The sequence below is a fragment of the Lonchura striata genome, chromosome 3, assembly GCF_046129695.1.
Source record: "Lonchura striata isolate bLonStr1 chromosome 3, bLonStr1.mat, whole genome shotgun sequence".
Classification (NCBI taxonomy): domain Eukaryota; kingdom Metazoa; phylum Chordata; class Aves; order Passeriformes; family Estrildidae; genus Lonchura; species Lonchura striata.
In genome coordinates, this window is record NC_134605.1 from 7,132,841 (window position 1) to 7,147,983 (window position 15,143).

Below are 15,143 nucleotides of genomic sequence, written 5' to 3' on the forward strand. Positions count from 1 at the left end.
GAGAAAAGTTCCAAGTCCCCAGTCTTCAGGCTGTGAGCTACAGATCCCAGGGGTGTCTGTGGCCAACTAGTACAAGACCCTGAACATGTCCTTTGTGGAAAGGTCATATTCCATGCAGGAATTTGTGTTAGTGCATCTTACAGATCTAGACATCCCATGGAAAATTCCTGGGGATCACACAAAATTGAAAATTTCTGAAAATTTCTATAGTAGGCTGCTGTTGAGCAGTAGGTAGTGACCAAGAGAGGTGAGATGGAAGCAGGTGTGCACAGAAATGTCTTTATATGAAATTCCAACTGCACTTGGTGCTGCACCCACAGAGCTCGGCTGTGCTTTGCTACATGTGGAAGTGCACTTGTTTTGGCAGCAGGACCCAGACTATTTAAGAACCAATTTCTACCCAGAAAAAGCCAGCTGCAGATTTTAATCACCATCACTGGCACTGCAGAGGTGTGATTTCCAAAACTGCTCGGGGCTGGTCTCTATTTATTTCAGTGGGGCCAATCCCAGCTTGTGTGCACAGGTGTGTGTGATGTTTACTCAGCAGCTGGTCCTGTTCTCCAGGAAACCACCTGTGCCTGCTGGGCTGTGGATGCAGTGTTTGGCCACGTTGTGCACAAGCACTTGAGAACATTTTCACACTGTGGTGTCTAACTCCAGCGTTAGACATGCAGGAGAACAAAAAGTGGAACTGGAAAACACTGCTGAACTCTTGCAAGCACGGCACTGGCTGAAAAGTAAAATATCAGAAAACTGAAGCCACATCTAGAACTTGAGATAATTTTGATGAGTAGTTTTTGGCTGGAAGACAAAAAGAAAAATGTTCTGTGTCGATTGTTTCAGGATTAAACATCTTGAAGTTTTGTTTCAAAATGCTCTCCCTTCTGGCAATTCTCTCAAAACTTCTGGTCATCTAAATCTCAATTACTGAAGATACTGCTTGAGGAGTCCTGTCAGAATAATGTTTTGTTTAATTGGAAGCTTTTTAAAGCTCTTTATTTAGTTGAAAATCTCTGAAGTTTTTCTTAGGAATGTAGCTTGAAATAATTTAATTTTTTTTCAGCTTATTACTTCTCTGTTAGCCAGCTGATTAGAAAGGACTTTGCAAGTACCCAAGAGGGCATGATGGGAGAACAGAGAAAAAAAAAAACCCAGATAAAAGCTTTGGCTGTGATAACTCATCCCCTTGGCACAGCACTACTCCAAGGCCAGACCTGGACCACTTGTCCAGAAGGAGCCTGGTGTCCAAGGCACATTTCTGTACCTTGTAATTGCACCAGCCTGTGCCTGATGTGGGCCACTCTGATGAATTGTAGAAGTCATTTATAGTGCATTAATATCACAAGTGAGTGGAAACTTCCATTAACTCCTCCTCCACAGAAAAGATCTTGAAAGAAGAAGGGGTTTGAAGGAGGGCTGTGCCGTGCTGTGACACGGGCATGGGAGTCAGGGGTGGGAGGCAGCCTGCAGAAAGGAACAGAGCCTGACTCACAGCAAAGCACCCAGTTCTCCCAGCTCCACTCCTGGCAGAGTTGGTCTTTCATCTGGTGAAAAATGGGGATGAAATACCTCCCTTGCTACCCTTCGGAAAACACTTCAGTATCCTCCAAGGGGATTTAAAAGCAGCATCATTATAAGTGGGAAATGAATTGCTCTCTTGCTGGATTTAGCAGCTTCCTGTTTTGGAAACCCGAGATACCATCTCAAATTTCTGTTTGTTGTCAGGCTGGAAGAAGAGACTCAGAGGCTGCAAAGCCTCTGGTGAGGCAACGCTTCATTTGCTAATTGTCTCTGCCAGACAATGCCATTTACACTGGGCACAAAATCACCTCTAACCTCCACTGACCAGAAAATCGCTATATCCTTAACTCCTATCCTTTTGAAACAGTACCCAGCACTGCAAACCCAGCTGCGTGTCAGCCCCTCTCACTGGACAACAAAACACAGGGATAATTATTGCTGATTCATTCACAGACGTCCTGGTTTCCAGACAGAATTACAATATCATAAACAACTGCATTATAAAAAAAGATGTCTGACTTGTCATGAATAATGTAATGAAGCCTTTCTTTGAGGACCATGCTGTATGGCAGGCACAGGAGTGGCATTTGCCCAAAGCATGCCGGGGAGGGCTCTGGGTGCTGTGCTCTCTGGCTGGACCAGGGTCTCCGGTGCAGGGTAGGTGCAGAACTGAGATTCAGAGAGGTCTCTGCAGTCAGGAGGCTGCCTGGCATCTACTCTTATTCTCACAGCCTGAGGTTTTTGCACGTTTCTGTCAGAAAATCTGGTGAAGCTGGGCTTTGCCTCTGTGAGAGCTCCTCAGTAAGGAAAAGATCTCCTGATTTACAGTTTTTATTGCTCTTCTGCTTTTTTAGGCCATGATGCAATGCTTGCCACTTTTGCTGTATTGAATTCAGCTGTTCTGCCTACCTGCTTCTCCTCCTCCATTAGCCAGATGATCACAGCAGCTCCATCAGTTCGAAATGGGATCAGACCTGAAAGTTGCAGCTCTGACACTCAGGGCAATGACCTGCAAGGATTTTTTCCCTCCATTGTTTAACATGTGCTTAAGTTGGAGCACTGAGAAAGCCCTTGGATCTTGCCCTTCAGCTGGTGGATCTGCAGGGATGTTTTGGCTGTGAGATGCTGCTCTTTGTTTTGGAGACAACACAGCACAGGAAACTGCCTTGACAGCCACAGCTCACTTAAATGCTCTCGTGGCTGCTACTGGCAACGCAATAAGCCAGTGTTGCCCAAGTCTATTTTCTCTACCACCAGTCTTTAAAGAGCAGGAGGTTCTTTTTCCTTTGTTGCAAAGACTGGTTCAGGCACGTCTAACTGGGATGTGACGTTTCCTGAGGGATGTGGTTAAAGACAAAGAAAACGTTGGTGCTTTGGTGACTCCACAAAAATCTGATTGCCTGAGACTGTCATGGAAGAGAGCATCTGGGAAGTAGCAATGCTTCTCATCTCTTCCCTTGGGAAACTTATGGGACTGCTAAATATCAGGAACTGCTAAATATCTGGACCTCACATGAAGCAGGAATATATTATATGTATCTGAACATTCTGGTGCAGAAAGAAGTGGAGGTATGAATAAATTATTAAAATTAGATAAAATATATAATAAAATATTAAAACTTATTAAACTATTCTTAATGACCTTTCAAGATTATCATGTCAAAATTATCACTGAAATGCAACTTGGTTCTCTGCAAGGGAAGAAGCGATTATGTAATAAAGGTGGAGCTCCCAAACCAACTGGAGTGCCTTCCAGCAAAAAAGAGGGGAAAAAAGGCTTATTTTCTTCCCATTTAAACAGAAAGAGAATGTTAAATGTCTGTGTGATGCAGAGAGGGTACCAGGCAATGCACCAGCATTAGGTACCAGCAAAGATGAGTGGTCTCCCTCAGAGGACACTGAACAATGAAATTCTCCAGATTTTGCTGGGGCTGTTGCAAGCTTCCAGCTGAGCTCCTGCTTGGAGGGGACATGGAAACCTCCCTCCCTCCCCCGTACCAGTGTTTTGCTCCCTCCAGAGCCAGTATTTTATTCACTTCAATTTTCAATTTTTAAGACCGTATGAGCAACTGAAGGACTTAAATGTTATTTCACCACAGAGGAACCTCATTCTGCCTGAGTTATGCTGAGTACACTCATAAACCAAAGCAGCCACAGTTATGAAGAAATGTTCTTCAAAAACCTCATTCTTAATCTCATTTGAGTATGAAGCTAAGGGATAGGCTTTTTCAGCAGGCCCTCTTAAAACCTACCCAAAAAGATGAATGTGTAAATGCACAGAATGCTCTGGAAGCTCTTGAATGGAGACATTTTATTTACAAATAACCACAGGAGTAACTGTTTGTAGCAAAAAAAGATGATTAATGGCATTGTGGCCAAAGTAAGGTAAGTCCCTAAACTTGACAGCATAGTATTTGCATATTACCTCGATGTTAGAGTTTCTCACACTACCTTTGTTTATTTTTACTGGATGAAGCACAAGAAAAGCATGATGCTTGCTTAAATCTCCACAAATCCAAACATCTGAAGCTACATTGCTCCATTTTCCTGGCTCTGTTCCTCTCTAAAGGCATGCTGCTTGCATGCTCACTCTCGTTTTTCCCATGAACTACAGGATGTAGGCCAAAATACCCTTTGCAACTGGTAACTCCTAGGCACACTGGGTTCCAGTTAATATAACAACTGGACATTTCATCATGCTTGAAGCATCTGTGGCATGAATAAAATCAGCAGGAAATATAAGGAGCATTTTTCATTTTTCACAGGGTCAATTTTATTAAATTTGGTGGAAATATCATACAATGACAAAAGAAGTTAAGTTACATGGAAAGCTGATTCTGACACCCATGACAGCAGTATCAGAGTGGCATGTAGGACATGCTTGGATGTGCAAAGGCTGAGCACCTCTCTGTGCACTGGCTCAGGGAGGTTCTTTACTTCTATCATCAATGCAATGGTGCAATTTTCCATCCCCAACAGTTGTTTAAGCCACTGACTGGCATGTGCTTCTGTGGGAAAACGAGCTGGATCTTTTAGGATCCTGGGAACCTGCCTTGGTCTGCTGGAGCTGCAGGCACAAGCCAGTTCATGAGAAGCAAAGTTGGAGGACCCATCATGGCAACTGCTGGGTCAGTGGTTACCTCCCCTCCTGCCAGCATCACTGACTGATGGGCGATTTAGCTTTCCATTTCCGGGAAAACAACCTGGGAAAACAAAAATCTGTCTGATCATGCACTGATATCCTGCAGCACTGAACAACAACTCAGCAGCAAGGAAACCTTCCCTTGGAGCCAGGCTTAGTCTGAGGGTCACTGAGCCAGCACAAGTGATGGGTTACTTGGTAATAACTTGGTTCTCTGCAAGGGAAGAAGTGATTATTTAATAAAGGTGGAGCTCCCAGACCAACTGGAGTGCCTTCCAGCAAAAAAGAGGGGCAAAAAGGCTTATTTTCTTCCCATTTAAACAGAAAGGGAATGTTAAATGTCTGTGTGATGCAGAGAGGGTACAAGACCCACTGGGCTGGTGGTAGCAGCCACCCTGCAGGCGCCAGGGCAGCACTGACAGGCACCCAGATGTGTGCCACAGCTGTCCCTCTGGGCACAAAGCAGCTCCCCTTAGCCAAATAAGGAGGGAGAGGCATCTCAGCTCCACATGCCCATCGCATGATTGTCAAATATGCCTGTAATACAACTGAGTCAGAGGGAATTATTGCTGCAGCACGGTTGCTTTGGGAAGCCTCCCTCTTGTAGGCTGAACTGCAACTATCAAATCTCTGTTAGTTTGGTTGAAAAATGATCATGGCAGTGATGTCTCCTCACTACAAAGGATTGTTTCCCACTCTGCTGTCATTAAAAAGAAATACAAACTAGCCAAACTCATTCTTTACCAAGACTCCCTGAAAATGGAACATTTTTTGGACAAAATAACTGTAATTCAAACTGCAGCAGCCAGCGCTGTGCCTGCTTTGGTAGCCAGCCAGTGAATTTTCAAGTAAACACCCTCCAGGACTGTTCTCCATTTGGATTTATTAGTCATTACCAAGAAAAGATAATTAGCACTTCTGAAGCATTGTGATAATCAGCAGCACGGAGTGTTTCCCATAGAAACGGCCGGGTCCGTGCAGGATCCGCAGCTCCGCTGCACTCCCCGTGTGGAACGAGCACACGGGTGGGCAGAGCTCAGCTGGGGAATGCTCCCAACCAACTGCTCAGGGGTGCTAATGACACCTCACACAGCAGGAGGCAGGGAGGGGAGCTGTGCCCTGGCCTGTTGGGCTTTTCCTTCTGTTCTCCCGGAGGCAGAGTCACTTTTGTTACAATATGCAATCCTCCTTGTTGGTCAAAGGCAACGGCACATACCACTTCTTTACTGCACAACAGGAAAATAGAAGGTAATTATTTTTTCTTTTTGCATGCACTCTGCCAAAAAAATGGAAAAAGAACCTTGTGGTAGAACAAGAGCGTGATACTTTAGGCAATGATGTGGGCTTTTTATTGTCCTCTTTCAAAATGAATGAATGACAAAACTCTGTTAAGACTAAAGTCAGTGCTAAAAACTTGCAGAATGGGTTCCCCAAAGTTATTGGTCCCCAAACTTCCATTACTTAAGATCTCTAATAATCATATGAGAGATGGGATGTAAATCTTCTGTTCTTAAATCTCAAACCCTGAGCATTAAGCATGCCATGCTCCCTGCCATGCATATTACTGAGCTCAGGGAAGTCTATCAGATTCATCAACATTGCTATCTAAATAAATACTACAATACATAGGTTTTTCTGAAGCAGTTGTCTTTGTTTTTCTGTATCTGGAAGTGTGAACAAAATCCATGCTGAGTGAGAGAGGAAGCATGTAAGTTTGGGAAGTCTGCTGTTTTGATGAGCATGATTAACAAATACAGCTGGAGGATTTACCCCGAAGTACTTGTAAATTTGCAACAACCATTCTCTTTCCCACATTGTACAGAGCATTTCAAGCCAATACAATACTCTTCCAGCCAAGAGGTGCTTTGCATCTCTGAGAAGCATGCAGGAAATCTCAGGATTGAGTGCAGAATGTAGGCAAAGTACTTAGTCTGCAATTGTTGCGGGGGCTGTGGTGTGGTGAGCTGGTAGAGGGTACCACAGCCCTCAGATTCCTGTTGATGATGGCCTTTACTCACATACATCTTCCCTGCCACACATGGAGCAGAGGCTTTTAGGACTGAGATTCCAATGCCAGCAATGCTCATTAATGCATCCAAGATGGGACCACCCTGGCAACATCTCACTTGTTGATGCACTCAAACTATTCATGAACATTTGCCCCTCTTCCAGGAAGATGAACGCTGTGGCAAGTCTGATTATCATCAGGATGAAGTTTTCCTGATCACAACAAATGTGATGGGCTGGTGGCTGTTTGCAAGCTACGCCTGCAAAAGCGAATGGATCTGTGAGTGTTTGCTTTTCAGCTGCTGCTGGGAAACAGGCACCCTCCTGCCAGGTCACAGACCAGCTACGTTACAGACCTCTTAAAGCAGCTCCTCGGTGGCAGAGGTGGATGCTGAGCTTGTGCTGAAATAGCTGCCCAGTACACAGAAGTTGCTATGGCAGTGCTTTGCAAATATACATCGCAGAGCGGAGCGCTGACGGCTCTTTCTCTGTGTCTTGCACAGAAGCTCTGCTCCCACCCTGGGAACCATGGAGCAGAACAAACACCAGAAGATAATATCTATCCATATATATCTCTGCTTAAGTCTATTGTCAGATTGCATCTGACTGTGAAACAGGGCTTAAAACATCTGGGTAACAATTTACATATTATGTCAACAACAGCATCTCTCCCCTCCCCGTCCCTCTCTCCCCCCTGCAGTGCAGAGCGAGCTGACTCCAGAGCATCCTTCGCAGCAAAACGTGTCTCGGCTGCATCGTTTTGTCTTCATGAAACTCCTTTAATTCGGGTACTTTAACACCTACTCCTGCCTCTGCTGCTGGTGCTATTGCAAACAAGGAATGTGGCTGGGGAACACAGTCTCCCTGGAAACCTGCTCCTGGCCTAAGAAAGTCCTTTCGGGTGCCTGTGCGGCACTGGAAAGCCAAAGGACTCATGGGTTGAGCACCTTTCATGGCTGGGCTGCTTTCACATGGAGTGAAATCAGCCTAGATCAGATCTGGAATCCCTCAGTGAACAGATAAATAAACTGGGCAATTGCCTCTGCATCATTTAAGGGGAAAAAAATAAAAATACTGGCCTGAGTGCACCAGGCTGCTGTGAGGAACCTGAGAGCAGTGTGCTTCCCTTGGTGCAGAGGGAAGGCTGGGGATGGGAGTTCTCTGATGGTGTGGGCTGGGAGCAGCACAAGGGCCCAGCTCTCCATTAGCCTGCAGATTTCCAAATAACTGTAAACAACGCTGACTTCAAGTCTGCTGCCAGAGCCTCAGGCTCCGTAAGAAACAACCCTATCTTATTTATTGCCTGAGGATATTATTATTTCCAGAGTGAACTAGTTGTGGATCACAATACTGGACAGAATTATAGTACAATGTGTGCTTTAGTGCAAACTTACTTATGAAATAGTCGCAAATCTTTGGACAAAAATGGGCACAAAGCCCCAACCTTTTTTTTTTTGGTAGAAAAGTGCAGCAAATTGCTGCATCATCTTTACCTTGGGACTGGTCTGCACAGGGCTGGCTCTCGTGTGACAGCACAGTCTAGCCTCACCTCGCTGCCAAGGCCCTGGGGAGGTCACAAAGAGCCAAGGAGCAGCTCAGCAGGGGCTGTGCAGCTGCGTCCCCTCCCTGGCCGTGCCAGCACAGGGAGGCTGTGTGCATCAGAACCTCCTCACTCCTACTTCTGATAGGAGACACAAAATGATGCCACTGAAGGCTCAGCTCCGTACCTCTAATGTGAAATTTCTATGGACAATCCAAAGATTTAGTTTTAAGGAAGAAGAAATTCATATACACCCATACTGTGTTCAGCACACTTTCCCTTAAAAGACCGCTGCCTCCTTCTGCATCATCAAAAGCTGGGTATGAAAATGTTTTGTGCCACGAGTAGTAATGTGGTAAAGCACAGAGTTCAGTCACTATACACTGGTCAACACTATATTCCTCACTAAACTGATGCCATAGGTGATTAATAAGAATGAAGCTCAGAGCTTATAATTAGTTACTTCATGTAAGGCCTTTAAATAAATACGTAAGTGGAGATATTTATGTGTTTTTAATACTAGTTCAAGTGTGAACTGATTTGGTCTTTGGTCTTTATGTTTTGTGAATTATACTGCAATAGCAGCTTTATTTTTAAAATAGTATTTTTAATTTAAATGAAAATTTAATTTAAAATTGTTCTAGGCAAGTGCTACACTAAATATAGTGAGCATATACAGTATATAAAAGCAAGGCAGGAAAAAGGATAATCAAAATAGATGAAATATTTTGTAAACAACATGTATTGCATGTCTATTTGGTGCAACTGTCATCCTTGTCCTGTCAGATCTGTGGGGAGACAGCCACATACTTAAACACAACTTGGTCAAGTTAGTTGGTGAGTTTACTCCTATTTAGAGCAGGTCTGGGCTTTAATTCAGGGCTTGGGGGGTTTATTTTCAATGAACATTGAAAGGTGCAAGTGCTTTGAACAGCTGTACCCTAGCACGATCTTTCTACAGTCACCTTGAACCAGCACTTTGAAACAAGCCCTGCTATTAATTTGAACAGGAGGTTAGCCAGGCACCTGTGAAGAAAAAGGCATTCTCTGTTTCTGCCTGTTGCAAATTCTTCTACAGTTTGGCTTGTCTAAGCTAAGCCTGTAGACCTGAGCCCCGTCCTGGAATTACTTAGCCCAGTTCTAGGTGGCACTTTTCTGCTGGGCTCCTTTTTTCTTTATCTGCTTGGTTTTGGTGTCTGTGCACGCAATGAAAGTGCTTAGGTGCAGGGAGAAGCTTCAGAGCTCCCTGGGTATGACGGTGAAGGGAATGACAGGGCTGCTGGATTCCAGGTCCAGGGCGGTAAGGAAACATTCGATGGCCGCTTCGTTTCTCCCCTGAGCTTGCAGGACCTCTCCAAGGCTGTTCCAGGCGGTGTGGCTGGTGCTCTGGATGCGGATGGCATCTCTGAGCACTTTCTGGGCCAGCTCCCTCCGCCCAAGTCTGCTCAGCACCAGGCCCTGCCAAGAAACAAGTGAGGAGCAGTTAACAGCAGGGCAGAAGGGAGGAAGAAATGAAGCACTCCAAGCTCCCACCGAGCTGCCCCACGAGTGCAGGCACAGGAGTCCCACGGAGGGGGCATCTCCACCTATTTCTGAAGAATAAAAGTGATCAGTTGTTAAGTTCTGTGGTTTTTGATAGGGATGCATACTTTAAAAAATAATAGTAAAAATGAATTTTTAAAGCATATTCAGATTCAGCTCTGCAAGTGCTCCTGCTGTGTGTTAGTGGGAGAGTGTTCACTGGTGCTGTACAGAAGAAAGGTTACGGGCCCTGGAAACATCCCTCCCTCCTTGCCCAGAAAATATACATAGGTTTGTCTACAGCCAGCATCTGAATTCATTCCTGCACATCTGCAACACCCAGCTGAGGCTGAAGTAAAGTCTCTCATCTCCTACATCCTGACCACATGGAGATCTTTCTTCTCAACAAACGGGGGCAGAGGGATGTGGTCTCCTTCCAGCCTTCTATGGGCAGGCTGTATGTAACAGCATGGGAAATAACTCTGTCCCCCTGCACTTCAATGTAGATCCTAAAGCAGCGTGGGGGAAGAGAAGGATGGAGGAACCTTGTTTAAAAAGCTGTCCTTAGGGTAAGAAAAGACACAAGTGGGTGTAACCATCTGGAAGGAACGGGAGGGGGAGGATGAAAGAAGTGTTAGGAAGAACATGTTTTCCTATAGGGCTCTCATGGATGTGTCTGAACCCACAAAGCACCTAATGAGCCAGGCTCCCTGTTAATTACACAGCAGTCAACCAGCCCAGATGGTCTTGCAGGCCACAGCATATCCGTGGCATTTCTCTGCTTCCTCCTGAAGGTGCACACAACCAGGATGAACCTTCCACCAGTTTCATCCAGGTGTGGCCTCTGGAAGAAGCAGCCAGCACTGCCATGTCACCTGCCAAGCTCTGCATGGCCTCTGCCCACATTCACCCATGGAAATGCTAGCAGGTGAGATGACTGCCTGACTTCATGCTTTTCCTGGGACAACGTAGTAGGTGGATGCATATATATATGAGGAAAAGCATTAGCTTAATTTTTAATCTAATTGCCTTTAGTGCATATGAAAAGATGTAACAAACCTGAAATCTCTCACAACTAGAACCCAAGTAAATTTCTTATGAAAGAATGGTGATGCTTGAAGAAATAATGAATATTTTTCCTCTGGTTTATTTTGTTTGCTTTTACAAAAGTACCATTAAACACAGTGCATCAGCATCCTTAAGACCAGTGATAGTACTAATACCTACAGAAACACATTCATTTCCCTGAGAGAAAAATTAAGAAACGGCCATTTAATCAAATATTGGCGGTGCTATGAAAAACTTCACTGCCTCCTTCTTGCCCATAACCTTGACCTGAATAATCAACTCAGTATCAAATCTGATCGTTTAGAGATGCAGTGGGGGTGTTTTTTTCTTTAGTTCCTCTCTATGTAGGAAAACGACAAGGCAACAGGGTCTAATGTTACAATCCCCCTGAGAGCAGGCATAGGTGGCACGGGGGTTCCCTGGTGGCAGAGGCTGGTTCCCCTGGAGGTAGCTGCCTGGAGATAACTGCAGGCACGAAATGCCAGACTGGAAGGAATTTGTGCAATTATAATTTGAGTCAACCGCTTGACAGGGATAATGAGGCATAGAAAGGGCAAGTAGTGTGGCCACAGCAAATCTGCTGCTGAGCCAAGAATAGGCAGGAGCTATCTTAGCTCAAAGTTTGTCCTCAACCACAAACCCACTCTTCCTAAAATCTCTTCCTGTTGTGCTGATGGAGCAGAGCCGATTGTGCTCTCTGGTGGCAGGGGAGCCAGCGCTGTCCTCAGCCTGACACTAAGCAGCATGGAGCCTCTCAGTGCTCTCAGAGGGCTGCTGGCCCTGCAGGCTCAGGGGCCAGCAGCCCATGCAGCTGCTGCCTGTCATCCTCTCCAACGAGGAGGGAATTCCCTGCCCGGCTGACATCTCGCGCCTCTCAACAATGCTGCAGTGAAATCCACCTCGTCGTAAACTGCTCGTGCAGCACAGCTCCCTTGCATGCCCCAGCATCCTTGCTGGGCAAGAACCACAGCCTGGTGTGGCTTCCCTGCCGTGGCTTCCCAGTGTTTGCTGTGCCTGTGCTGGAGCACTGTGTTCTGCACATCCAGCTGTGTGCCCACCAGGACAGATGCCCACCAGGAAGGACAGCTCATGTGAAAATTTTCTCTTTGGTATTCAGCTCTTTCAAGCTTGCCATTTGGCAGAGAAAATATCTGTGAATCCACAGAGAGAGCTATTCCAGGCTCCCCAAAGCCAGGGGAAGGCCTCCCGTTGATGCTACAATATACTGCACAAGTGAAAAACTGCTATGTTTTTGGAGGAAACATTTGCTAAAGCAGTTTGAGATTTTCACCTCCTCCTTGCTTACACACACAGCTGCTGGTGCCAAGTGCTGCCCAGGTCTGTGGCCCTTCCCAGGCATGCCACCATCCTACTTCCCCCTTCTGATGAGGAACAGCCCCATGCCCTCTTCCTGCATGTATGCCTGGACTTCCACGCAGCCTGGGCACATGGCACTGGGCTCCAGGCTCAGCCCAAGTGAAGGTTTTGGGGTTCGGCCAGCCCAGGTCTGCCAACACTCCCCAGCCCAGCACAGACCTTCTCCTTTGCCCAGAGTGAGCTGTGACAGATGGTGTCAGCCCTTTAGCAAGGCTTAACTGAAGTGGCACAAATATGCTGCTGATGTTTAAAGGACAGGTTGAACATCATTCATTCTGTGTGCAGGAGAGTTTCTGGTTTTGCATTTCCTCTCTCCCCTCCTCCCCACATGGCTCCTTGCAAACCACAAGCATTTTGAGAGCTGGAGGCTGAGCAAACCTCAAGCCTCAGGAAGACGTAGCACTGAGCACTTGAGTTTTTGTTTCTCTGAGGTATTTGCACTTGAGAGCTTCTCCTTGCTACTGAATTTCTCATTTCCCCATGGAGTCTGGCTTGCTATAAACAATGCCTGCATGTTGTTGCTATGTAGGTCCAGCTGGAATCTGCCTACAGTACAAAAGAAAAAAAATTATATCTAAATTCAGAAAGCCACCCACTGACAGGCAATTTGCATTTTTATCTGGAAGATTTTTTTTTTTTAAAGATTTTTCTAATGAAAGTTCAGCTCCTGAGTTTCTATGGAAACTCATCTGCTTGGTGTGCATGCATAATTTCATAAAGTCAGGTCTCAGGAAGAGGAGCAATTAGTAGAAATACAAGCAGGAATGTGATTAAGGGTTTCATCCTCTTATTCCTGAAGATGGAGGGTGGGACTGGGTTTTGTTGTCTTTCCTCAGTTTCTATTTGTCTTTTTGCCAAAACAATGCAGAAACTGGTGTACAAGGTAGACTGACTCCTCTGCCACCTCCTGGCTAGCACTGGCACTTCTGGTTTTGCCCAGTGATTTTCCTCCCAAAGATGACAAGTACCTCTAAGTATGGCCCTCTCTGTCAGTGGTGCTGGTACTGAGTCAGCCTCTAAGGAGCAATGAGGACAGGCTTATTTTTAAAACTCAAGCGTATTATAAATAGTAAAAAAAAAAAAAAAAAAAAAAAAATCCCAAACCAACTCAAAAGGTGAGTGGGAATCATTTTTCCTTCAAACTCCTGTGGGCAGCCCAGCCCCTTGTCAGCCACACAGAGGCATTTCACGTCCTGCACCAACACAGCTGCGGAGTGCTGGGTGCAAATTCACTCACCCGCTCACTCGAGAAGGTCTGAGGGTAACCTCTGCAAATGAATTTGGTTTCTTCTTCAGGTCTGGAGATGTACCTTGGCTCTTGCAAACAGAGGCAGAGTGTGAGAGACGGCGCTGAGAGCTCTGGCAGAAGCTGAGGTGGAGGCTGGCACAGCGACACCGGGACAGCCCAGCGGGCTACGAAGGCTGAGAGGGGACAGCGAATCTGCTCTGCTGATTTAGTGTGCCTTATGCTGACAGCTGGACTCCTGAATTGATGGCTTTTCATTTCAGGGAATAGAGGGTGCCTATGGGAAGCTTTTTCAAAAGTATTTTTGACCTCATCTGCATGCAAAACAAACAAAACCTAAACCACTTCTATGGTGACACTGGACTGAACTCCCTTGCCTGCAGTGATGTGATACTCAGTAACTGATACTTGTGTGAGGCTATTTTTGTTTTAGAATAGGAGAGCCATATTTCAATTTAAATTAGATGAGGAAAAAAAGTGACTTATTTTCAATTTTCAATAATAAAGAAAGTGAACATTAGCCACTCCTGAAGTCCCACTTTTAGAAGGTCATGAAATTTCTACCTGTGCCTTTATTTCCTTAGAGTCTGACAAAACCTCTTCAACTGTTAGTTCATAAGGTTCCCAGAAAACAGTGCAGGAACGACATTATGGAAGACTACAAAATAAGCCTCATGTACAAGCTGGGGATTATTTTTAGTAATGAAAATCAAAACTTCCTTTGCAAATGTTTAGTTCAAACACCTGATGAGCTGCAGGGAGCTCTCTCCTTCCAAATAGGTGGCACAGATTAGCTCGTTCTTTCCTTTGGGGCTTGTATTGGAAAGACATGTACAAAAAAACATTTAATTTCATTCCTGAAAGGTTGCTTTTTTGTTGTATTTGCAAGGTCATCTCATTTTTGGAGAATTTGTATAGGTAGACTAGACTCTATCCTTTACAAATGGATTTTAATAATCACATTAAATGAAATTCTCACTGTCTTTGCATAAGACTCTGATTCCAAAGTGAGGTTGTCTCTGATGCTTGTCTCTATTTAGCAAAGCATTTCTGCCTATTATTTCTGAATGCCCTAAGAAGTTTCCAGAATTAATCAGACTTTGCCGCTGAGCTTCCTTAAGTGCATTATTTAATTAATTTCAAGGTAAATGCAGTATCCTTACTGTTTACTCCAATCTGTAGTGTGGACATGTCACTTGTGGTTAGTAGGAGGGTAATCAGCAGTTGGCAGAAGCAGGGCATGCTGCAGAAAAGTGATTGTTCAGAAGTGTGCTTATTCAGCAGAACCCTACAAAAAGCCTTTCAAGATGCATTTGGCATTTGGTGATAACAGTCTCATGTAACAGAAAAATCCACACTGCTACAGGGCAACACGTGCTTCTGTAATTATTTCGCAATCAGAGGAAGTTGTGAGCAAAATCTGTTGCATTAACCATGAAATACCAGTGTCCTTTTAGAAAATGGCAAAGATTAACCCTGGAAATAATACGTGTCCTAGAATAAAGACATAAAAGTAGCCAATTGCCCTGTGATTCTTATCCCCTACATTCATAACCTTTACATCTCTTAAGAGCCAGGATTTTTTCTAGCTGTGAGCAATGTAGTGAGTTTTTGTTGCGCTGTCACTTAGTCACTCAGTGCCTAGCAGCGTGGGGGTAGCTGATCACTCATTCTGCTGATTCAGTCCAGGTTATGGTGAACCTGAGCTATACATTTGAGCT

At 45.0% G+C, this 15,143-nt stretch overlaps 1 protein-coding gene and 1 long non-coding RNA gene across 2 annotated transcripts in view; one reads left to right on the plus strand and one right to left on the minus strand.

Annotated features, from left to right (window-relative positions):
* The first annotated feature begins 5,840 nt into the window (after positions 1-5,840).
* On the plus strand, positions 5,841-13,940 carry LOC110482856 (uncharacterized). The gene is made up of 2 exons (XR_002467469.3): positions 5,841-5,911; positions 13,473-13,940. It is a non-coding gene; the product is annotated as an uncharacterized LOC110482856 (long non-coding RNA).
* Positions 5,990-15,143, minus strand: part of TTC7A (tetratricopeptide repeat domain 7A) — a 170,066-nt gene continuing 160,912 nt past the window's right edge. The window contains exon 20 of the mRNA XM_021552353.2: positions 5,990-9,668. Within this exon, the coding sequence (XP_021408028.1) occupies positions 9,447-9,668 (222 nt within the window). The 3' untranslated portion in view covers positions 5,990-9,446. The remainder of the gene's footprint in view (positions 9,669-15,143) is intronic.